At 45.7% G+C, this 25589-nt stretch overlaps 2 protein-coding genes across 5 annotated transcripts in view; one reads left to right on the top strand and one right to left on the bottom strand.

Moving 5' to 3' along the window:
- LOC119514449 (SAP30 binding protein) overlaps window positions 1-23581 on the bottom strand; it is a 35295-nt gene extending 11714 nt beyond the window's left edge. For 2 of the 4 annotated variants that reach the window (XM_037810213.1, XM_037810212.1), the window contains exons 1-4: window positions 23383-23581; window positions 22063-22172; window positions 19780-19827; window positions 1588-1630 (exon numbers count right to left, since the gene is read on the bottom strand). In XM_037810213.1, the coding sequence (XP_037666141.1) occupies window positions 1588-1630; window positions 19780-19827; window positions 22063-22172; window positions 23383-23488 (307 nt within the window). In that variant the 5' untranslated portion in view covers window positions 23489-23581. The remainder of the gene's footprint in view (window positions 1-1587; window positions 1631-19779; window positions 19828-22062; window positions 22173-23382) is intronic. The other 2 variants (XM_037810210.1, XM_037810211.1) reach the window with 2 other exon arrangements.
- Window positions 23582-23672: 91 nt separating this feature from the next.
- Window positions 23673-25589, top strand: part of RECQL5 (RecQ like helicase 5) — a 39578-nt gene continuing 37661 nt past the window's right edge. Inside the window, 3 exon segments of the mRNA XM_037810209.1 lie at window positions 23673-23831; window positions 24298-24441; window positions 25223-25344. Of these exon segments, the coding sequence (XP_037666137.1) occupies window positions 24312-24441; window positions 25223-25344 (252 nt within the window). The 5' untranslated portion in view covers window positions 23673-23831; window positions 24298-24311.

Here is a 25589-nt window from a genome sequence, read left to right as displayed (position 1 = left end):
ACCAAATCATGCACTTAAAATTGCTGACTTACTGTAAGTTGTACCTCAATAAAACTTTCTGAAAATGTAGCCAGGAGAGAAAAAGCTGGCTGTGGCAGGAGCTGGTGGCCAAGAAGGCTGATACCCACACACATTCCACTACTGGCTGGAGCTGGCGAGAGGGGAGGGCGCTACTGCATCCAGCTCCCGCAGAGGCTGCTCTCTGCCCCCCATCGCCCAGCTTCTCAGTGTAAGCACAGGCAGGAGAGAGGCCCACGCTCCACTGGGCACAAGGCCCTGCAGACCATCCTCTGGGGGGCTCCTGGCAGGCGTGTGCTCTGCATCACCATACCCACAAAGCTAACTGCCATGTCCCCAAAGCACCATTTTCTAGAGAGCAAAATCTAGATCTCTGAGAAACCCTGAGGCCTACAAAAGCTCTGAGGCTTTTACAGGATTGGAAAGACTTAAACCCTATTCATCAGGAAACACAGGAATAAAGGCAGAAACCTGCTAGGGGTCTGGCTGCTCAGAGCAGCCCCATTCCTACCCAATCCTTTCCCAACAGGCAAATACAACGAGCAGTGTTCAGCTGCTTTCGTTAGGGAAAAAGAGAATGGGCTCCCCCCCCCCCCCCGCCACCTGTAAAAGGACCCTATCCAGAGAAAGGACAAATTAGAGGGAATGCAGGAAGTACCATTTCCAGGATAAGTCCTGGTCTTTGAATTCCCATAGCTAGAATTAGCAAACCATAAACTCCTGATTTGGAGGCACAGGAGATGGCTCTGCAGGCCGTCCTTCCAAAGCAGAGCAGAAGCCCCTTGGCAAGGACTCCTGGGCCTGGCAGGCAGAGCTATGCTGGCTGCCACACAGGGAGGGCCAAGCCCCCACTGTGTGTGTGCGTGGGGCGGAGCAGGGCAGGGGGGTGGGGGTTGGACTCAGACTGCAAGGAACCTCCCCTGGGTCAGGCTTTGGAAGAGCTGTTAGAAAGTCCAGGCCAAACCAAAGGAATAAAGGGGCTTTCTGAAAGGCTTAAGAGGCTGGGGGCTAACATGGACTTGGATGAAATGTGCACCATTTTCCAGAAACATCACCTCCCTGCTCTTCCCAAGTCACAGGGTCCCAGACTTCAGGGCTGGAGGCATATTCCTGCCGGGGGACAGAGCAAGATGCCAGCTGAGGCCACATGTTCACTCCTTGAGCAACATGACCATGCCAGCAGAGAGGGGAGGGGCACGAAGACAGAGGACTGGGCCCAGGGCACAAGGGGGACGAACTGCAGCAAAGACGAGGAGTGAGCTGTCCGCCAAGGGGGTGGGGGCTGAATTCCCTCTTGACAACACTGGCAATGGACCAGAAGCCCAATAAAAAGCACCATGAATATGATTTCAAAAGAAGAATTGTTCCCTGGGTGTCTCACTCAGACATCTTGGGAAATGCCAAAGGCCCCGGGAGGGAGTATTAAGAGACGACGCTTACACCAGAGCAGCGGTGTTGGCCGACGCGGAGTGCTGCCCCCAGAACAACGGGCCCTGCATGGCTGGCCGCCAGCACGCTCTGCACAAGGCTCAGAAATAAGTCCCTGTGGCTCGCTCTGGGGGTACTCACCAACTAATTCCTGGGGATCTCGCTTTTCTACTTCTGTGTTATCCTGCAAAAGAGAAATAGAAATAGGAGGAGTGAGACAGGTGCCCCGATCTGCAGGCACCCTCTCCACCAGGACCACACGTACTCGAAAAGAAAGAAGAGAGGGTAAAGCCCTGTGGAGAACAGTGACCGGGCACCAACCTTATGGGCCTGGCGGACCGTGGAGCCTCGGGCCTCCCTTCTCCCTCACCAGAGCGGCTGGGGCGTGTTGGATCCCCGCGTGGTCTCCTGGCTCCACCAATGCCCGGGAGAGGAAAGGCAGCAGCCACGACCCTGGCACAGCCTGCACCCCCAGAGTGCACGCTCGAGGCCCTGCTACCCTCCTGCTCTGAGCACTACCACCGCTACCGCCCAGGTAGAGAAGCCACTCCTTTAGAACCTTCACATCCCACAACGAAAACACAGACGATTAGCTGCTCCCAGGAGATTTTTAGTTTAAGCAAACCAGGAAGACTTTGTTACGATAAAGGGTAGCTTGGAGTCTTCAATAAGTGGCCTGGAAAGGCACCCTACACCAAGGCAGCCTCTCTCTCCGGCTCTGCTTGGCTCTCACCTCACAGCTCTCTCCACAGTGGCTTTGTGTTCTCTCTGAAGAACAGCTCTCTCCCATCCTTAATGCAAACTACCGCCCCACAACACCCACTTCACACATCCTTCCATGCCAGCCACGTGCAGAACCTAAAAGCAAAGGCCTCTGGTCAGAAGCTTGCTGGACTTAATCTGTAAGTTCCTGGTCCAGGGTAAACTCTCCATCTCAAGTCCCCGGGCCACGCCACAAGCTCCTGGCACGCTGACGAGGCCTTGCCTCCACTGCCCCATGTGTAAAATGGCAAGAACACACCTGTTCCCGTTTCTGGGCTGCTGATGCCTAGCCTCTCCAACACAGTTAGACCAGAGGCCCCAAGCACCACCACATGCTTATGATGAAAATGGCAAACACTGAATTCACAGAAAGTTGTTGGATCTCATTTCCTCTCCCTTTGGGCAGTGAGAGAGCAGATAAGACTGAAGAAGCTCCTGTGAGATGGTAACAACTGTGTGACAAGACCCGCACATGAACACAGCCGCAGGGCTCTGTGGACACTCCACTGGCACGAAGAAACCCTACCCCAAGACACGTCTCAGGGAGGAAGGTGAAGGAAGGCAACTGAATCCCCCTAGAGCTATGGCTCCTCGCCAAGACTAGTCATTTTTGGCCCCTTCCCCCTAAAGTCCCTTCTGACTCTGTGACAGGCCAAAATCCCCTCCATCTTCCGAACACTGCAGCTATTCATCCAACCTGGGAGGGCAGGATGTCCGGGCCAGGCTGCTTAGCAACCCATCTCCGCCAGCCTCCCTCCCACTGTCAGGTGGGCAAAGAGGGCACTCAGCCTGAGCTGGGGGAGGGCAGGGCTGCGAGGTGCCAAATTCAGGTTGGAGCCACAAATCAGCTGCTTTAGAGAGAGTATCAGTCTCTCGGGGAACCCACAACACCCTCTTTGTAGCAGTGACTCTGAAGGAATCAACATTAAAGAGCATGTCAGCAACAAAAGGTGGGACTGTAAAACGTCCTTAAATTTCCCTCAGCTTTCTGGGTGCTAATTGTGGGAAAACATCAGCTGGATCCACTCTAACCCTCCCGCAGCCAGTTGGCTGGGAGAAGAGGGATGGACTCGGGAACTCCTCCTAAAGGCCTCCATGCATCTCTCCCAAAGCCCGGCCCTGCACCTGCCCTCCCCATGGACTGCAAAGCAGACCAAAGGAAGGAGGCAAGGCTCCCACACTGGAATTCTCCGGTATCTCCCTCAGGGTCACAGGAGTTAGTCACCAGACATGTAATGTCTCTTCAAAGGGGAAAATGCTTGTTTACTTCGGGAGCTACTGGGGCTGGGGGGGTAGAGTAAAAGATCTGCTGCCAGTCTGGGGTGTCCTGCAGCTTTTGAGACCCCAGCAATGGGGAGGTGGTAGATTCCTGCATTTCACAACGTCCCCGCCAGGCTGAGCTGAGGCTGTTTAGGCACATCTCTGAAAGATGATGGGGCAAAAATCACAAACAGGAAGTAATTTTTTCCCACCTCTCTCCATTCCCCCAGAATTAATCTTTCTAAACTAAACTAAATAAAATAAACTAAACTGAGTAGGTGGTGTCAATTTGCCAACTAGTCTAGTCTTGGCCTTTTTATACTCCCAGCACACAAAAAAGGGCAAGCTGTGCACCCCTGTGCCCACAGAGCTACGGATTCTTGATCCCAAACCCAACATCCACAGAAGCAAGCCCCCCTGCCCCAACTTCCCAATGGGGCCTCAGAGCTACAGGACCCCTGCCTCTCAGTTCCCCCCAATGAAGTGCCGCCCAGTGGAGCGTGGGTCCAACACCAGGTGGGAGAAGGTTCTCTCACCTTCAGGGGATCTTAAAAGCCAAACTTATACATGAACCTCCAAAGACTGGTAGCTGAACAACTCAGCATGTCTCAGGAAGTAGCCAGAAACACTGTCCAGGTTCTCTGGAACAACTCTGGGATCTGTCTGTTCACATTCCCCATTGATGTCACTGGCACTCTGGGGACTTCTAAGGCTCTGGAGAAGCAAACCGGGGAAATCTGTGCCTCCTGGTGGCCATGCCTTGTCATGTTTGAGAATTTAATTCCTCAGCCCCTGAGATGAACCAGCTGGGTTGGGAGTCTGCTGGGCCCCTGGGCATCTGCCTGGGTCACTGCACCAATGGGAATCTGGAACAGACAGCCTCCCCTGAAGAAATTCCTCGCTAAGACAGAAAGCAGGCCAAGTTCTTTGGAGCTAAAGTGCCACTTAGCCAAAGCAGCCTAAGGCCACGCCCTGCCCTGAGCACACGAAGGTGAAGGGCTTGGTCACGTCTCACCCCAAAGGGCCCAGAAACACAGATCACGACTTTCAAGCAATGAGGAGAAAAGCTCAGCAAGGAAGGTGAGGCAGGGCGTCTGGCCAAGCCCACTGAGGATGGATGACTAATACCCCAATGATGCTTTTCAGAACTGTTTACCCTCAACTGTCCTCTGAGGCAAGTTCCAGCCAATGAAAGCAGCCTCTATTCAAACTGTCACGACATTATTCCATTCTGACCTCCTGGAGCCAACAGCCTGGCAAGGAAGGACAGGACAGAGGAAAAGATTCACACTGAAAAGGAGGACCCACGGTGACGCCCTCCTAGCAGGCATGCCTCGGGTGTTGGGAATTCACTATTAAAACGAACCTAGCACCCACGACAGCCATCTTGGAAGCCAGCCACAGTGTCAGAAAAAACACTGGATGAAATATTTAAAATGATAGAGCTAAGGAGACAGAAAAAAGGATCATATTATTAAACAGCCAGAAGATGAAGAGTTTTACAAAAGCTGCTATAGGGAGGGAGATTCTCACCAGGTTGTTAATAAGGAGGGGGGGGGGGGTTACAGGGAGAGGGGGTTACAAGGATGCAAGTAAAAGCAACCAGAAACCACTGTCCCTCTTTCCTTTCCCCAAAGCAGTGTTTGGAATGCACAGGGGCTCCTGTCTTGACTTGTGTGAATCCATCCCTCTGGCCTCCAGGCAGATGTTCTCAGTTGGTTTTAGTCATGAACTCAACCTGGAAATCAAGGGCTCTATCTACCAGACAGTGTCTGCATCCGTCAGGAGGCACAGGACCCAGTACCCAAGAGGTGACATCGGGAGGCCCCCTGAACACAACAGCACCTGCCCTTCAGATAGGATAGGCTGAAGGACTCTCACCCAGTTCCTTAGGAAGATGAAAACAAAGCATCTTAACTAGGGAAGGAAAAGCAGCTGCTAGGAGAAAAGACAAGGCAAACCTCCTCAGCTCCCAAGTTCAAATCCAATTTAGAAACAAGAAAAAAGAAAAAATACTCCACAGCTTCCCAACAGAAGCCAAGTGAGAAGACAGAAAGAGGAGGAAAGAGTGAGAAATGGTCAAATGCTGAACTGGTCAAAGAAACCAAACTGAGGCAGGGGCTGTTCTCTCTGCCTGCCCATGCCCCTCCACCCCAGCTCCACCTGAGACTAAGCCCCACCAGCCAGGGCACCAGGCAGCCACTGCAGGCCGGGGGCTGTCCCCAGACAACAATGCGCTGAGCACACACACCCTACCTGCCAATTTTAGTTTCCTAATTAACGGTGGCAGAGACTTGGCTGTAAGTCAGTGGCAGGGAAGGGGCCTGTTCTCAGGAATTACAGAGCCTGGAAAGTGGTTTGCCCTGCAAAGAGCATAAAAGTCAGCCACCAATGAAGTTGTGACTAGAGCAGAGGAAGGAAGTAAAAACAATATGGATCCAGGCAGCTGGATAAGCTGCCATCCAAGCTGGGAGGCTTTACTCAGCAGAGAAGTACAAGGTCCTGGTTGAGAGAACAGAAGTTTATTTACAGCCAACAATGCTTAATCAATCCTTCAGGCAACTACCCCAGAAAGCACACCCACAAACTCAGGAGCAGTGTTGGCAGCCCTGGGCATGTGGAGGCTGCCAACCCTCAAGGTCACTTTTTTGTCCCAGCTCTGGAAGCGTTAGGCACAGGGAGGGCACTGTGAGCAGAGGGCATGGGGTAACCTCTCCCCACCAGCGGCAAGAACGCCACAGACTGGGGTCTTCTGTGGACAGTGTCGTACTGTATCTTAAAAGGAGGCAGCTGGGGAGGCAGGTTAGTCATAAATAACTTCCAACTCTTCCGTGGTCTCCAGCCATGGACAGACAGCCCCAGACGCTGGAAGCCCTAACGAGAGCTCCCCTAACCTGCAGATCACCTGCTTAAACTCTGGGTATCTGCCCCTGCGGCCGTTTCAGCCTTCTCCCTCCCTCTGCTCCCCAGAGCCACCCGCCCCTCCCTGCTCTAGTGCCTTTGCTCCCCCAAACACGTCCCTCCCCAATTCTGCCTGGAGAGCCCCATGCAGGTTTCAGGTCTCAGCTCAAAGAAGTCTTCCTCCACCCCACCCTACTGGGCCAGTGAGGACAAATCAGCCCTTCTATGTGCTTGTGAACTCTTTCACCACTGTGTTCCCAGTGCCTGGGACAGTCATAAACAAAGTACACTCTGGGGGAATAATTTTAGGATGTGTGCTTAGCCCCTCAATTAAAGGTCTCAAGAGCCCATGCTGTCGTGCTCTTAACCATCAGGTGCTCTGCCTCTTCAGAAGTGAGTGGCATGCTGTGCCCTAGGACGCCCTCTTGGGGGGCAGCTGACAGTCAAAGCAAATGAGGTTCTTCTGAGATGGATGTGTGAGTCACTTCAAGTTGCCAAGAAAACAGCAATTCTGGATTACTTCTGTCAAAATACCTCCAAGGTCCAGAAAAAAAAAATTGTCCTGGTTTGACAGAGACACGGTTGCTGTGTGGTCTGAGAGTCAGATGAGTGACCCCAAGACTCAATGGGAGAATTCACCAAACCCAACGCTGAACCTCGCCTCACCTCCCTTCATGGTACAGATGCCCGGCACGGGGTGATTTACACACACACACTCTCACACACATACACACACAAACCCGAGAGCCCTGGAGAAAGCCCACGGCCAGCACATTTCCTTCAGTTGTATCCTGCTGGTCAGGATTGGACCATTGCCATGGGCATGCTGCCTGCCCAGGGATGGAAACACTCAATTTATCAGAAAATGGGCGGAAGTTGGTGGGGCCACTCTGGATGCTGTGGAACTGCCTTCACTCCCAGAAAGCTTACTGACGGGAAGGCTCAGCTCCCTGACCAGAGGTCTTTAAAGGAAAGAGTTAAATAGGAAGATTGGCTGAGACAAATGAAGTCTGCTCAGAACTAGCCTTGCAGACAGAAGAAAAGGCAGGGAGGGGGAGAAACAGTCTCCTTTTTATCTGAAAAATCTGAGGAAAACAACACCGACATCATTTGGCATGGCTGTTAATGTTCTCTGTCACATGGAACATACTTCAACCAACCTGACCACAACCATGTCCAAAGGGGAGACTTGTCATCTGATTATTCCAAGGGTAATCTTAGATTTGACTAAGGACACTTGAAGAGTGTGAGTTTTTTTTGAAAGTTACAGCAGATAAGACAAAAGAGAGCTTTACAAGGCTGAGGACAGACAGCAAGGTCAAATTTTTGAGCCACACAACTCTGCTTTAATGGGGCACTGGCTACATGGCCACCAAAGGACAAAAGCATCCTCCTCAAGAGATCATCTGCTGAGCTAGATTCCCACTGGGGCAAACATACCTGAGATAGAAAGTCAGGGCTGTGGAAATGCAAACTGGGCATCACCAACATACACATATTGGCAGTAAGGGGAGCTGACGGTCCAGTGGCTCAGAAGACAACACCAAGATCTTTAAGGTACCGCTCAGGAAAAATGTACCGAACTCCAGTTAGGAATACAAATGAACACAACCCTACCAAACCCAAAAACCCACAGGAACCTCTCAAGGGACAGGAACTAAAACAGAATGAAGGTGGAAGTGTTGGCTCCCTAAGCAAAGGCAGCTTTCTGTATCATATAATTTCAAAAAGATGAATCCCAACCAGGGAAGGAGGGGCCTAGCCACACCTTGGTTAGCAATCCGGGGCATGTGGCCCCGAGGGGAAGGAAGTCTGTTGGGGCTTGTGTGCCTGGTGGGAGGATGGACTGGGCATGCAAGGGCTACTTCTCGGCTGCAGAACCATCCAGGAGTGGGGTGGGGCTCCTGGGAGTTTCAGCTTCAAGTTTACTTGGAGCAAGTGTAATCAAGAAGGCCCCTGCGGCAGCGTGGTGGAGCCAAGGAGGGTCAGGGTGAGAATATACTAACGTTTCTACCATTAAAAAAGTTACTGGGACCAGACAGAAGACATAGCAGTTTCCTTAACTGTTTAAGATATGGTGAGTTCTTCTTTGGAGAGTGGCAAGACAAAGGTCCTGGCTTGGATTTCTTTTGATCTAGACAACAGATAAGCTACTTCCATAGCCTGCCCTCTGTCTCTGTCCTTCTGTCTGCTGCTCAGACCAGGTCACCACCCAGTCCCACCCCAGACCCTGGTTTAGGGTAGGTTCTCTCCAACAGGGCCATTCCATGAGCTTACAGAAAACCCACTTCTCCCCACACCTGCAAGGGTAACCCCAGTCCTGTTAAAGACAAGTCCTAAAGAAGGCTATTCTTTGGGTTAAGTACAAAAGCATCAAGTGCTAGGTAGGATTGGGCATTCTCAACAGTTCAAGGGTCACATTACAATTGCTATCAGAATTTAATGGTCAAATGCCACTTGCTCCTCCTTGGTTCTAGATGAGTCATACTGTAACTCTTTTCAGTCAGCAATCAAAGGATCATGGAGTTTGGGAGGCAGAACGTCAGGGGCAGGTAGAATAATAAAGCTACGTTCTCCCTCCCACAGAGCACATCCTAAACCCAGTGCTTGGTCTAAATGTGACCCTTTGAGGGCTAACATACATCAATCAAGTCCCACAATAACCCCATAGACATTATTATTCCCATTTTATAGGTAAGTAAACCAAGGCCAAGTACAAGCAGGTTGCCCAATAAATGGCAAGACTGGAATTCAGACCCAAGTCTGCCTAGTTCCCAAAGCCCTGGTAAAACACCTCCCACCTTCTCACTTCCTCCCTCTGAACCAAGAGGCCGCAAACAGTAACAGTTCTATGAAGCATTGGTTAAACCACTGGGGTAGCCAAACTCAAACATCTAGGAGGAAAAATACTGCTCCAGGAAAGACTCTCTAGCAGGTCACAGAGTAAAGCAGGTATCAAATCCTTGGCTTGAGGGGAAGATTCTAACTCCGATCATCAGGGAGCAGAGCTCAAGAGTCCTTGGTTCCCTAGTGAGTAATGTCTGAGTTGACTTGATCGGAAGGGGCTGGGTCCTGAAGGCTTAATCATACAAACAGTGGGTGCCACCACCCCTGTCCGTAACCTAGAGACGTCCCGAGGGTACACAGAAGAGATGCTACCAAATCCTAAACCACACTGAGTCCGTCTCCCAATGCTAGGTATGTGACCACGTGACTTCGATGAGTTTTAAAAGATGAACATTTCTTCCGACCCAAGTAAAGATTCACAGTTGGATTCTCTAGAGAATATAAGATTTCAACCTGTGGTGTTGCCCACATACAATTGCTGGCAGGCTCCTGAAAGTTCAGCTGTCAACAACAAATTCCTGGGAAACAAAAGCTTTGATTCTGACACTTTAAAATAACACATGGTGAGTGAGGGACCTGGGCTTCTTAAGGGAATTCAGGACATGTACGTACCAGCCACTGGGGACTGAGATCCATTCACTCGGCTGGACCAGGCCTCCAGCACAATCTAAAGCAAGGGCCTCCAGGGGGAGGGGAGGACTTATACCAGGCCCCCTCACTCAGGAACTCTGAGACAAGTGCCGCTGCAGTTCCCAAACTAAGCAACAAGGCATCTGTGATGGTTAAGTTCATATGTCAACTTGGCTAGGTTATGGTGCTCAGTTGTTTGGTCAAGCAAGCACAGTCTGACAGTTAGTGTGAGGATATTTTGTGGAATTCAATCATCAGTAAGCTGATTGCCTCTATGGCTGATTATACATCTACAATCAACTAAGGAGATTGCCTTCAGCAAAGAGAGAATTCTCATCCAATTAGTTGAAGGCCTTAAAAGAAGTGATGATTTCAGCATTCAGAAGGAAGACTTTCCATCTCTATTTCAGCCAGCAGCTTCTCCTGGGGAATTCATAGAAAACCTTCATCAGAGTTCCCAGTTTGTAGCCTGCTCTATGGAACTGGGACTTGCCCATTTCCACAGCTGCGAGCCAATTCCTGGAAGTCCCATAATATTTACAAAGTGTGTATGTGTGTATGTGTGGTCTGTCAGTTCTGTTTCCCCAAAGACATACACAGCATCCCAGGGTGCTGCAGCAAACTCACAAAGGTGCCACAAGATATTAAAAAATTTCAAGGGAAACATACCAATATTTGATATCTATCAGACACCGCACAAATTAATGTGCAATTTTTTTACAAGCAGCAACTGAATAATACTTATTAGTTGTTTGGAACCAATTGCTTAATGAGCAGAACTGTTGGGTATTTCTTTGGTCTAGGAGCTCTGTGAAACAATTTCTGAGACACGAAGGGCACCACGAACTGAGAAAGTATGGGAACTTCTGAGCTACAGGATGAGGGTGTATAATTTGATAGTTTTGCAGAAAAAGTCAACCACTATCACTAATTGCAAGAAAGGCCCTTTCACACACATCCTTTGATATCATGGTCACAACAACCTTGTAAAGAAGGTGTCGTGGCCCTCATGCTACAGACGAAGCCGAATGAAGTTCCAGGCAGATGCCTGTGGCCCTGCAGCCACGAGAAACCAGCCGGCACTCAGCCCGCCGCCTTTCTCACTAGACTGGCTCCAGGTTGTGAACTCCACATTTCAACACTATTTTCAGGCACTAATAATTTGAAAAACGTTTCCTTTTACTTTAACATGCCTTTTAAAAATGCCTGAACTGCCATCCCCACTGGACGGCCCCTCCCTGACAAGAGGTGCTGTTTTGTTTTTACAGATGTTTGCTCCTCGGGCCAGGAGGATTCTTTTCCTAGATCAGAGCCTTGAGGGCACCCGGGAGGCCGGCAAACCCAGTTCCAGCCAAGCAGCCCTCCCAGTTCGCCGGCAACAAACAGGCTGCTCCATCTTTCTTGCTCCAGGTCATCAACCCCTATGTTTGCTTTCAAAGGAAGGGTGTGTCAGGGACAGTAACTGAGTGGAAATACCTTCATCCACAGGAACTGCAGGAGTGGAGAAAAAAATAAACAAAGGAAAATGTTCCAGGGCAACCGAGGCAAAACAGACAAATGAGAGTGGCGAAAGAGAAGCTCTTGTGCCAAGGCTAAAAAGATGGAGGAAATGCTTAAGCCACCAGGCACCCCTTTCTCTTTAGTGAGGAGCTGGAAAGAGGGCTGCCACTTCTAGTCTCTGACTTCTAAGGCAGCAGTGCCACCTGCTCCTGAGCAATCAAAACATGGAAGAGTTGGGCTGTTTCCTGAAGAGGATCACCTGAAAACTAAAGTTAGAGAAAAAGAAACAATGGAAGAGAAGTATTGAAACTATCTTTTTTCTGTGGCATGCTTGGTCACCTCCTCCAACCTTTTCCTTCTCTCTAGTTTGGGGCAAACCCAGCAACCACATGGCCTAATTCCTGCCACCCCGGGCTGACAGACCGAAGGCTCCGAGCAAAGGTGGGTCTGGAGTTACCATTTCTGACTCGAATTCTCAATGTGGGACTTTGCATTGACGCATAACTCCAAACATCAGAGTGATGAAATTAAGGCAATTTATCTGGTGTTGGTATTCAACCCATGCACTGATGCTAGCAGATAGTAAGGTAAGAGAATACTCAATTTTGCTTATCCAAAATGCCTCGTCCCCAAGTCCTTTCTCAGGAGGGTTCCAGGGAACCCTTGGCAGTTTAGTCAAAACCTACCATATGCATTTCTTTGTGACATTCTTGACAAATGTTTTCTCAAAAGCTGTCTGAAAAACAGGAAAAGGGGGTGCTTACTACCTCATAAAGCAGCTCAACCCACTTTTGGCCAGAAATGACAAAAAGTTCCTCATTATGGAAGGCAAACTTCTTCCATGTAATTTCTACATGTTGCTTCAAGTTTTGCGTCTGGCTCCACCTCCTTTCCCTTACCTGATCTTCCAACATCTGACCATGACTGGTTCTTCCCATGTCTTCTCTCCTCTAGCTCCTTGAACATTTCCTCACATACTCTGATTTCTATTCCCTTGACTTTTATGATTGCTCTTCTCTGAGCACATGCCAGCTGAAAACATAAAATCCAAAATTCCAAAATAGGCCCAATGAGATGGCCTGACCAGCCTGGGAAGCAAGCAGAGGGACCGGTAGTGGCAGGCCCTGCATCTCACATTACTGAGCATACACACCAGAGACTGCTAAGCTTAGGGCTTATTTACATTTACTTAGTGAATCTCACAAACAAATGAGATGGGTTTTATTATGACCTCTACTTTACAGATGAGAAAATCTGAGGCTCAAGGGAGGTCAAGGGACTTACCTGAGTCCCTAGGTTATAAGAAGCAGAGCTGGAATTCAAACCCAGGTCTCTCTAACTTCAGAGCCTAAACTTCTCCCCACTATGCTACGCTAACTTATCTTACTCCAGATACTCTACTGCCCCCAACACAGCTCAAGACCCCCTAAGCTGTATTCCAGTAGCCTTGATCTTTGATAATGATTATATAACAATATAGTTTAAAAAAAAAACAAGTCAGTTGCCTGTATTTGTATGGATCTACTTCTGGATGTTCCACTGATCTATACATCTGTCTCTGACAATACTACACTGCCTTAGTTAACCTACCTCTACTGAAAGTCTTAAAATTGGGTAGATTGCAACACTAGTGGTCAATAATAGGGAGGGGTAAGGGGTATGGGATATTTGGGTCTTCTTTTTTATTTCTTTTTCTGGAGTAATGCAAACGTTCTAAAAATGATCATGGTGATGAATACACAAATGTGTCACGATACTGAGAACCACTGATTGTGTACGTTGGATGGATTGTATGGTGTGTGAATATATCTCAAAATTATGGTTAAAAAAAAAAAAAAGACCCCACAAGGCTAACAGTTTAATAGGTACTTACGTAGCAATGAAAATAGCTATCTAACAATTTAATTTTATTGATTGTTTTAGTACGGACCCCCTGGGGAGCCACAAGGTCAAAACTATTTACATAAAAATACTAAGACCTTATTTGTCTTTTTCACTGTGTTGACACTTGCACAAGCAATGGAGGGTAAAACTGCTGGCCCTTTAGCACAAATCAAGGCAGTGGCATCAAACTGTAATAGCTGTCACTATGCTCTCATTTAAAAAAAAAGCCAGTTTCACTTAGGAATGTCCTTGACGAAGCAGTAAAAATGATTAATTTTATTACAACTTGATCCTTGAGTACAAGTCTTTTTTAACATGTTGAGTGATGAAATGAGACGTATGCAAAAGCGCTTTGGCTGCACACTGAAGTATGACGATTGTCCCAAAGGAAAGCTCTAATGTGACTGAGTTACGAGTTAAACTAGCCATGGTCTTCATGGGACACCAACTTTACTTGAAAGAATAACAGACAAACTATAGTTATTCAGACATGAGAATTTGGCAGACATTTCCTCAAAAATGATAAAAGTGAGCCTGTCACTTGAAGGAAAAATTTAAAGTACTTACTGACAATGTTAAAGTCAAGCTTGCCAGTGACACGAACAGATATCTGCATGCCAATGTTCATAGCAGCATTACTCACAATTGCCAAGAGATGGAAACAACCCAAATGTCCTTCAACAGATGAATGGATAAATAAAATGTGGTATATACATACAATGGAATACTATGCAGCAGTAAGAAGGAATGATGTTGTGAAACATATGACAACATGGATGAACCTTAAAGACATAATGCTGAGTGAAATAAGCCAGGCACAAAAAAAGAAATATTATATGCTACCATTAATGTGAACATTGCTGGGGGAGAATGCATGGGGTGTTGGGCTTCCCTACCTCGATGGTTGCTGATGTGCTCGCAGACACTGGGGACTGGTGGTTTGATGGGCTGAGCCCTCAGTCACGAGGCTTGCCCTTGGGAAGACGGTTATTGCAAAGGAGAGGCTAGGTCTGCTTATAATTGTGCCTAAGTGTCTCCTCCTGAATGCCCCTTTGTTGCTCAGATGTGGCCCTCTCTCTCTAGCTAAGCCAACTTGGCAGATGAAATCACTTGCCCTCCCGAGCCCCATGTGGGATCTGACACCCAAGGGTGTAAATACCCCTGGCAAAGTGGAATATGACTCCCGGGGAGGAATCTGGGCCCGGCATCATGGGATGTAGAACATCTTCTTGACCAAAAGGAGGATGTGAAATGAAATGAAATAAGTTTCAGTGGCTGAGATATTCCAAAAGGAACCAAGAGGTCACTTTGGTGGGCACTCTTATACACAATATAGACAACCCTTTTTACGTTCTAATGAATTGGAATAGCTAGCAGTAAATACCTGAAACTATCAAACTACAACCCAGAACCCTTGAATCTTGAAGACGATTGTATAAAAATGTAGCTTATGAGGGGTGACAATGTGATTGGGAAAGCCATGTGGATCACACTCCCCTTTGTCCAGTGTATGGATGGATGAGTGGAAAAACGGGGGCAAAAAAAAAAAAAAGCATTGAGTGATGTTTTTCACTTTGTTCTTTTTCACTTTAATTTTTATTCTTATTACTTCTGTGTGTGTGGTAATGAAAACGTTCAAAAATGAATTTTGGTAATGGACACACAACTATACAGTGGTACTGTGAACAACTGATTGTACGCTTTGTATGATGGTATGGTATGTGAATACAGCTCAGTAAAAAAAAAAAAGTCAAGCTTTCAAGGAAAATTTAAAATTTTGGAAAAGGTGTACTCCCCATTGTGAGCTAGATAACTTTCCAACACTTAACGGCTTGTCTGATGAAATTAGTGATGTTACTAACAAATGTGATTTTTCCGATATTAGAGAATGAAATGTGCCAACATTCAGATCTGCATAACTCAGTGAACCAACATTTTCCAAATCACCAATGTCTGATGTTATAAAATCATGTATGGGTAAAAGATCCAATCAAGTATAAGATAGATCAATGGATTTTAATGAAGCAGAGTTAAAAATGTTCACTGATGAGGTATCAGATTCCATATAACAACTAACCTTTAGGAAACTACCACTTGTTAAACTTTGATGAAGTATCAAAGAATATCCATAGTTACCTGAAAGGGATATTAAAATACTTCACCCTTTTCCAACTGCCTATCTGGATGAAGCCGGATTCTCTTCATTTACTTCAAACAAAACATACTCCATCAGACTGAATACAAAAGCAGATATTAACAAAAAAGCTCTTAGAGCTAATAAATGAATTCAGCCAAGTGGCAGGGTATAAGATCCAAGACTGGAACACTAAATAAGATCAAGACTAAATACAATGAAGATGTGAATCCTACCCAAAGCAATTTATAGATCTGATGCAATTCCAATAAAAATTCCAACATTTTTTTTTTTTGCAGAAATGGAAAAGCCAATCATCAAATTCTTATGGAAGGGTAAGGGGTCCAGAATAGCCAAAGCCGTCTTGAAAGAGAAAAATGAAGTTGAAGGACTCACACTTCCAGTTCTTAAATCTTCTGACAAAGCCAAAGTAGTCAAAACAGTATGGTACTGGCGCAAGGACAGATATACAGACGAATGGAATCTATTTGAGAGCTCAGAAATCAACCCTCACATTTATGGCCAATTGATTTTTGACGAGGTAGCAAAGACCACTCAATTGGGAAAGAATAGTTAAAAATGGTGCTGGGAAAATTGGATCTCTATTTGGGGAAAAAAAAAAAAAAAAAAAAGGAGGCACCTTACTTCATACCTTATACAAAAAATCAACTCAAAATGGATCAAAGACCTAAATATAAAAGCCACAACTATCATTAAACTCCTAGAAGAAAATGCTGGGAAGCATCTTCAGGACCTTGAGTTAGGTAATGTTTTCAAGACTTTATATACCCAGAGCACAAGCAACAAAAGAAAAAATAGATACATGAACGCTTATCAAAATTAAAAACTTTCGTGCCTCAAAGGACTTTATCTTGAAAGTAAAATGACAACCTATGTAATGGGAGAAAATACCTGGAAACTACATATCTGACAAAGGTTTACTATCCAGAATATTTTAAGAAATTCTTCAACTTAATGACAAAAAGACAAACAACCAATTTAAAAAATGGGCAAAAAACTTGAATAGACATTTCTCCAAAGAAGATATACAAATGGCCAGAAAGCACATGAAAAGATGCTCAACATCATTAGCCATCAGAGAAATGCAAATCAAAACCACAATGAAATACCATTTCACACCAACTAGAATGGCTGCTATTAAAAAACGGAAAATAACAAGTGAAGGAGAGGATTCAGAGAAATAGGAACACTCATTCACTGCTGGTGGCAATGTATAATGGTGCAGCTGCTGTGGAAGACAGTTTGGAGGTTCCTCAGAAAGTTAAGTATAGAACTGCTACATGACCCAGAAATCCCACTACTAGGTAGGTATATACCCAAAACAATTAAAAGCAGGGACTCGAACAGATATTTACACACTGATATTCATAGCAGCATTATTCACAATTGTCCAAAGATGGAAGCAACCTAAGTGTCCATCAACCAAGAAATGGATAAACAAAATGTGGCATATGCATATGATGGAATATTATTCAGCTATAAGAAGGAAAGATGTCCTGATACATGTGACAACATGGATGAACCTTGAAGACATCATGTTGAGTGAAACAAGCCAGACACAAAAGGACAAAAAAACGTATAATTTCAATGACTCGAAATAATCAGAATAAGCAAACTCATAGAGTTAGATTCGAGAATATAGGTTACCAGATTGTAATGTTGGAAATGTTTTGATAATGGACGGCAGTGATGGTAGCACAACATTGTGAACGTGATTAACAGTACTGAAATATATATCTGAATCTGGTTAAAAAGAGAAATGTTAGGTTATAACATTTTGAGTGTGAGTCCTTCAACTATATGGTAACAGAATAAAAATTAAAAAATAAAAATCCAAGGAACTACACAAACAGTGAAGCCAAAGTTAAACCATGGACTGACTATAGTTAATAGTACAATTATTATCAAAATGTACCATCATCAATTGTAACAAATGTTCCACGCCAATGCAAGGTATTAATAATAGGGTAGCATATGGGAATCCGGTATTTATAAACCCACAACTTCTCTAATTTAAAAAAATGATTTAAAAAATGTGCAGATATAAGACTCCAGCTGTCTTCTATTAAGCCAGACATTAAAGAGACTTGTAAAATGGTAAAATGATGCTACTCCTTGCACTAAATTTTTTGTTTTGGGAAATAGTTATTTTTCACAAAAATGTTATTTATGCAAACATGTTATGGATTTATTGTTATTTTTAAATAAATATTTTTAAACTATCTCAGTTTTAACTCCTAAAATAGTAAATATCAATAGGTAGTAGATCAAATAAAAATGAACCAAAGCTCTTTGGGATCCTCAATTTTTAATTGTGTAAAGAAACCAAAATATTTGCGAAAATTAAAAGCAGGCCTTAAAAAGTCAAAGTAGGAAGGAGACTGCCATCTAGTGGAAAAGACGGTTATGACACCAATACATCCGCTAACAAAATAAATGATTCCTCTAACAAAGATCCACTCTATTGACATAACCTGTAGAACCTTCAAATACTTAGGGCAGGAATACCAGAGATATGTTCCAAAACATCCACTGGGGAATGGAGGGCATGTGAGCCGGCGAGCTCCACCTGCAGCCCTCCTCCGGTACCCTCCAGAAGAACGACATCAAATTACTCTGAGGGCTAGATTTTGTGTTCTGACTGGAGGACTCCCCAGCAGGAATGGGAATCATTCCATGAGAACTTTTCATTCCACAACAAGACTTAAAATTCAAAGGCCGGAATGAGGTCCAGTAAGGCACCTTGGTCAAGGGGCAAGTGTTAGTGACTGGCCTTTCCAACTGTGATGTGGGATGGAGTGGGGGAGTGAAAGGGGAGGCTGAGCAGGCTGAGCTCACAGATGCATTAACAACGTCCCAATTTTGCCTTGCAGACAGTAGTAAAGCCTGCTTTGTTTTCTTGTGGCCCACTCTCTCATAAGGACATGCCACCCCAGAGGATTTGCTGTCTGGATCACTGAACTCTGGAGAGGCGCTGCTGAGAGGTCGGGCACACATCCAGTTAGGCAAAGGCAGGCAACTGTTCACATAAAGACTCTGGGTCCCACAACAGCTCCTTTCCTCCTGCACTCAAAATCCCAATGGGTACAACAGCTGGTGGCTTCCTGGGCTGGTTTTATGCTCAGGCTCTAAGGCCCACACACCCCAAAAGCTCAGAAGGAAGAACACTAGCAGGTGTTTTCTTTCCTGCAAGCCAGAGTTGTGTCTGACCTTGTACAAGGCTGCATCTGCCCTCACTCTTCTGCTAAAAAAGCTTGGACAAGTTCTTAGGCCTGGGCTCCTTGCTCAGCACAGAAAGGAATTTGCACCTGCAGTTTCTAAGGTTCAATGTTTTCCTTCTACAGCATGCTGGAAAAGGAAACTTGGGGCCAAAACTTTCTTTCTTGGTAACATATGTTCTTATCTGCATCATCTACAGCCTTGCAGATTATTTCAAGTTGTACACAGTTCTGTCCAATCACAGAATCAGTTCATATTTAGAAACAGTTCACCCCACATTTTAGGATACAGTTCTAGATTATAATCTGGCATAATTTTCCTAAATTCTGCTAGGTCACCTTAAAGGCTTCCACTGGTTTCAAAACAGTTTTTAATTACAAAACTTGGTTCCTATTCCCTTAGGCCTAGAGAGATGAAATTAGTCTCTGTTTGAAAAACATATTGGTCCCCTAAAGAACGCTTCTTCAAGAGGAATGCTTCCACTAACTCCCAGCACACAGTACTGTGAGCTTACCCAACACAAAGGGGATCTTAACCTTGGCCAAGACTGGGACATGGAGGAATACGACTGGAAGTGCCGCTAATTACTCCCAGCTGCTACTGAAGCGGAACTACAAGAAGAAATGGCTATATTATATGAAAAAACTCCATTCCGGATGGCTCACCCAAGAGTGGAAGGGCACAACCCTGGGAAAAGGGTTATGCTCAGGATCCTGAGCAACTGGGGGATAGGTCTCACTTTGGGCTGAGCTCCTGCAGCCTTCTTCACTTCTAGACAACCAAAGAGAACGCTGAATTTGTAAGGCAGCCCTTATGGCTCCCTGAGAGATTCTAAAAACGTACTCATATCTAACCTACCTGGAGCGGCAGTGACCCACAAAGTTTCATCGGGACTGCACAGTGCAGGTGGGCTGCTGCACTCAGCCAAGGCTCTTGCCGTTCTGGCCTGGAGATACAGCACTATTTGCAAGGCTGGGAATCTAGTCTGCCCCAGGACTTATTCATTCCTGGGTGGTCTCCAGGTTCTTTCTTTATAAAGCTTGTTTCATCCCAGAAAATTTATGCACGGTTGCATGGTGTGTCAGTGAGACAAACCTTGACCAGACAAACGAACTGAACCATACTGTTAAAACCTTGTTCACATCCAGCCACCCACCACAGGAAACACCAAATACCTTTGGGTCATCAGTCTCTGGTTTTTCAGTCTCTGAATCGTCATCTTCCTACAAGACAAAGAATTTACAGGATTAAGCTTAAAGGAGCAGGCCTGAGAGTCCTCACATGCATAGCTAGGGGTGGGAGCAAACAGCCTGGTTACCCCACTGGGGCCATCCCACCAAGGATCCCTCCCCTACCGTAGGACCCAGAGCTCGAGAAAGAGAAGGGCAAAAGGAGATGTTCTGAAAAAAGATAAGCATCTCAAAGTCAAAAGTTACTCTAGGGGCGCCACTGTCCACGTTAATGAAAATATCCAAGATTGAAACATACACATAAAATTGGAGAAAGGTTGCGGTAGACACCTCAGAAAACAGCAACATCAGGCCCACAGGATAAAACATGCATAGCATTTCTAATTTAATGTCAACTATTCAAAACCAGGATTACAAACCCTTTTTCCCTCCTTTCCCTTTCGTACACACTAATACATCAGACTTGGGCCTACCCAAATATCGTTCACCATGGAGTGTTGGGAGCCACACCCAACGACACCCCAGCAGCTCGACTCAAAAGCACTGAACCAACAAGGATAGCAGGAAGGTAGGCACCAGGTGACTAGAGGGTGTAAACCAGGAAAGCCAGGACTAAAGAGCAGTGTCCAGCTTTCCCTGTGTCTCAGTTCAGTGGGCTCTGCGCTCCATCCAAGCTCTCAAAGAACTGCCAATTGACTCAAGCTATCCAGCCTTGTTTCTTATCCATATGAGGCCTGCCGGACACAAAGCACCATGCGGACAAAGCATTTTCCAAAGTGTGCACTAGCCACACACGAGCTAGCCTGCCATTTCACTGAATGTCCATACTGATGTGATGGATGCCCAAGATCAGGAGCAGATGCTGGCCCAGCTACCCTGCGAGCTGGCTACATCCATGTCAGTTCTGTCGCCCACAACACTCCCAATGCATGGGGAGCCTTTACACCCACGAAAAAATTAAGCTACATTTGCAGCTGAGCCACAATTTCCCCAAACATTAAACTGCACTCCAGATGTTAAAATAAACACCACACAAGAGACTTGAACAGACTCTATTAATAGCTGTAAGACAATGTCCTTTAAGGTGTTGGTGAGCAAAAGGCGTTAAATACAATCTCTACAACCTTAAAATAAAACCAAATGTGCCAAATACAACCACAAATGTGGCTTAGCCAAGTACAATCACATTTTACAATATAAATATTTGAGTTTGATGAGACATTTTACTAAAATATGAAATAAAGCTTAAATTATGATGAAAATTGAAGAAAAACAAATATGGAACAACACTTCAAAAATACACATGCAAATTTATTAAAAAATAGTTATGGATGTTAAATCAGTATGTACTTGAGAAAAGTCAGGAAAAGAAAACAACTAGCAAAACTTTTCTAAACAGTTTCAGTCAATTCTGAATTATCAGTTATTAATGGATAGGATAAAGGGTATGCAAATATCTTCCCAAAAAAGCGTAATACAAAACACCTTTGGCTTAATTAGGAAGGTGTTTTAATTCAAACATTAAATATCAACATGTAACCATATTTTCAAACAAATAATAAAGCGACCTATGACTGTTTCTATCAAAACCATTGCTAAACAGCAAGATTCTTAGCACCAGCCTGAAATTTCCTTGCTCTTTCTCCAAACTTTTAAATTCTGGCTCGTGCTGCTCAGGTGACTGTTTATCTGAGGTCTTTTTTGCTAACAAAGATACAAGTTCTCCTTTCTTTGTTAGCCAGGACCTACCAAATCTTCAGGCAAGATGAGTGATCAGCAATCAAGGACACTGCGCTAAAAAGTGCCACGTAAAATGTCAAGAAAGAAGACGTGGATGACAACAAAATAATTCTCCTTCCTAACACTTTTTTAATAAACTGAAAGAATTGAATGAGCCCCAACCAAGGTTTAAAGTAATACAGTTGACTGCAGATATGATACACCCATTAGAATGAGTGCACTGTTATATATGGAATAAGCTACCCAAATACGGAAAACCAACATAAATTAAATACAATAGTCCACTAACTTTTTCTCCAAGTTTCAATTGTAATAATAATACAAAATGACCCAGGTGAAAACAAATTTGATCTTCAAAGAGAACCACTGACACTTAACCCAGTTTCTTCAACTGATATGGAAAAGTGTGGGGGAGGGGAAGTGATTAAATTAACCATAAAATGGAACACTGTGGATACAGTACAGAAAGTTCCTGACAAATGAAATAGTGCTTTGAACAGCTCTGGATTGGGGAACAGATTTACCTACCGACTGTTTGCTGTTTTCATCATCATCTTCTTCATAACCATCTTCATCAACTCCGAGGCGAGAAAAATCATCTTCTCCATAGGCTTCAGATACCAATCCGCCTTTCTCCTCTAAAACAGGAAAAAAGAGAAATGAATGGGGGAAAAAATGTCAGAAAATCCTCCGGTAACTTGAGTGGTCAGACCATCTCTGGAGACAAAAGGGGAAGCTGCATCTCATGTATGTGGCCATAGGTCCAGATTCTACCCTTGGACAGGTCATAATTTAATGGCTGTAACCATTAAAAGAACAAATAAGGAAGGAAACCAAGTATTGAACTCTGTCTCTAATGCTTTCATTCCATCATTCTGCCACTTGAAGCTTTTCCCTTTCTGTACTTTTAAAGCATATCTTTTGATAACGTAGTTCTCTTCCTTCTATCATAGTTACCTGTGAACTATGTCTCACTCATTTCTGTGTGTCCTCCCTTAGGAATATGACATGGAACAGGGGACATGCTAAGGGATTCTCAATCACATCTACTTTTCTATGTTTAAGACAAAAGAAAAACTGAAACAAACAAAAAACTACCTACTACTGGGAAACCACCAGAGAACCTTCTGACGGGAGACTACACAAATCCACAAAATGTGAGAGAAGCTAACCTAGTCCAATGTCCCTCACCTTCCAGATGAAGAAATCAAAGGCCAGAGAAATTAAGCAGCTTGCTCTCTCTATGCTCCTTAAAAAGTCCGTTCCCATTCTTTAACACTGTGATTCTCACTGAGCATCAAAATCACTGATGGAGTTTTAAAAACTCATAAAGCAACGGAATCAGCCGGGAGACTTCAGAGACTTACAAATGCCCAGCTCCTACCCCAGACCTATACAATCAGACTCTTGCAGTGACGACCAGATATACATGTGTTTAAGTTCCAAGTTGGGTCTGGACACACTCCTATTTAAAAGCTATCAATTTAACAAGACACAATCTTTACCAACCTCCATGGATGTTTTACTCATCTGCTTTATCCCATTAAACAATAAGCCCAGAAGGAAGTGGGAGCGAATCAGCAACCTTGGGTCCCTCTCCACGATGCCCACGAAGACGACTTTCAGCCAAGTATCGGCAGAATAATCTTATCAACTGGACAGAGACAGCGCACTCTTACTACAGCGCCTCTAACGCTCTATTCCCCTCAGGACTCCGACAGCGCTCTGGGGCACCGGGACACGTTACTTGGGGCACAAAGACTACCTCTTTCCGCCCCCGTCCCACTAGGGACTAGGACAGCATTCCCGGCAGGACACCCGATTCTCCCCTTCTGGCTCAGGCCTCACCAGCCGCGCTGCCTGCCGCTTCGACTCCGGCCTCGCCGTCAGACTCGGGTTCTGAATCCTCCGCGTAAACTGCCAGAGACGACAGAACATTCTTCTTCCCCGCCATCTTATTCCCACAGTCCCGACGTGGCTCACTCCTAAGACTCAAGAAGACGAATTCGGTGCGGAAAGGCGACTACTTCCCGATCCCAGCAGACCCCGCGCCCGCGCCCGGCCGGGAACCAATCAAAACAGCCGTTTCTGCGCTGGGCCCAGCCCCTCATGCCGCCTATCTCGTACGTCATCACTGCGCGACGGATATACGGTTCTGCGGTTTTTACCTCAAGTTGATCTTCTCTCAACTTGATATGGGGGTGGCGTGTGGGGGCGTCTGCGAGTAGCTCCCGAGCCGACTCGCAGCAGCGGCCCGGCAAGTGCCCTTCGCCCCCGGGTGGCCCTCGCCCGCCCTGATATCTTGGAGTGAGGGGAGGGAGGTCTGGGCTGGAGAAGGGAGAAAAGAGCGGATTAGGGCTCAGAGGAGGCAGAGAGACAGCTTTTTTTCTGGAGAGTGGGAGGAAGGGGTCGGGATTAGAAGGTCGTCATGGCTGCGCTTATGGAAAAAGGAGCAGATAGTGGATCTTAGGAAAACTGCACGTTTTCCAAACTATTCCTAAGACATTTGTGTTTCTTCTAGCTGTGTGCTATAGCGTGGCCTGGCACGGTTCAACTTTAAAATTTTTCCTGAGCGTGGACGTAGCGATGTTAATTACATACCCAGGAACGGATTGCCCAAGGCGATTCACCCGCAGCTATATCACTTGAGTGTAATATAGCAAATTTATAGTCATAGGGAAAAATGGCCGTCGTTTTAAAAGCAGGACGGAAGGTTCTCCTGGCAACCTTATGATCGTCACCTTTGCCTTAACCTTTGGCCACTGGCTCTCGCCAAGATGACCACCCACCTTGCCTCCTTTCCTTCTGACCCTGAGTGTCGAGTCCGGAGCACGTTGAAGAAGGTGTTTGGATTTGACTCGTTTAAGACACCTTTACAGGAGAGTGCCACCATGGCTGTAGTGACAGGTAACATTACCAAGCTACTTGCTTTTAAATTTGTGCTGGCAATACTGTAGCTCCTCCTGACTCTTCTTGCCTCCCCACCCTTGGTCCATAAGTGGGTTTGGAAATCGTGTAGCCTTGTCAACCAAGGTTTGAAGTTTTAATGGCAGGACCACCCAGGTTGTCTGTTCTTACATTTTATAGCCAGAGCTACAGATCGTCTTTGAAAACAGTTCCTACATTCCCATTGTTACTCATTTGCGTGTGGTAGTGGGAGTGGCCAGAATAGCCCAAACCAGTCACTGACTTTCTAGATTGTTCCCTTGTTGAAGATTGAATGGCCTGGGTCCCAGATGGGGAAGGGAGGAGTGATAATATTAAAAACCTGAGGTAGATAACAAACGGAAGTTGTCAATAGGGGAGCAGTGGTGTAACATTAGTGATACATTTATAAATGAAAGACCTCAAAGTTATGTTGCCTTCACGCCCACACAGATGCTTTCAGCTCTGTTTCCTTTACTCATCCATATCTCAGAAGACTCAGATTTTCTTACCCCTCTCCTTGCCATCGCCAGAGATGGTCATGTATTTAAGTGTTTGCACCTCTCCAAATCTCCCAGAAGTCCTCCCTTTTTCGCGGAAAGGACAGGAAGGGAGTCAGCATCATACTGAGATACCCTCCCGTGTGCCAGATGCTCTGCAAGGTGCTTTTCCTGTATTCTCATTTTAATTCTCAACCACCTTGGTGTAGGAAAAGGATAAAAGGCAGGTAGCTTTGAGATGTTGCCACCTTGTGTTTTTGCAGGTTGCAAGGATGTTTTTGTGTGCATGCCCACAGGGGCCGGAAAATCCCTCTGCTATCAGCTCCCTGCCCTGTTGGCCAAAGGCATCACCATTGTCATCTCTCCTCTCATTGCCCTGATCCAGGTGAGGCCCAGGGGAACAAAGATGAGAGCCAAAAAACCGTGGGGGAAGGGTTTTTTTTTTAATAGCCAGAAATTTCACTTCTCCTTAATTTGGTCTCTTGCCTCTTATTTTCTCTGATTTGCCTATCTCTTTCTATATTGGGTTTCTGAATTGCCACAATGTGGGGTTCTCCCGCGTACGTATCACTCTGGTATGTGTTGAATGAGTCTTTTGTGTTTTGATAGCCTGAGGTGCCTCCCCCTCTT

This window comes from Choloepus didactylus, chromosome 18 (genome assembly GCF_015220235.1).
Source record: "Choloepus didactylus isolate mChoDid1 chromosome 18, mChoDid1.pri, whole genome shotgun sequence".
NCBI classification, from domain to species: domain Eukaryota; kingdom Metazoa; phylum Chordata; class Mammalia; order Pilosa; family Megalonychidae; genus Choloepus; species Choloepus didactylus.
This window is presented reverse-complemented; position numbering and strand designations above follow the sequence as displayed.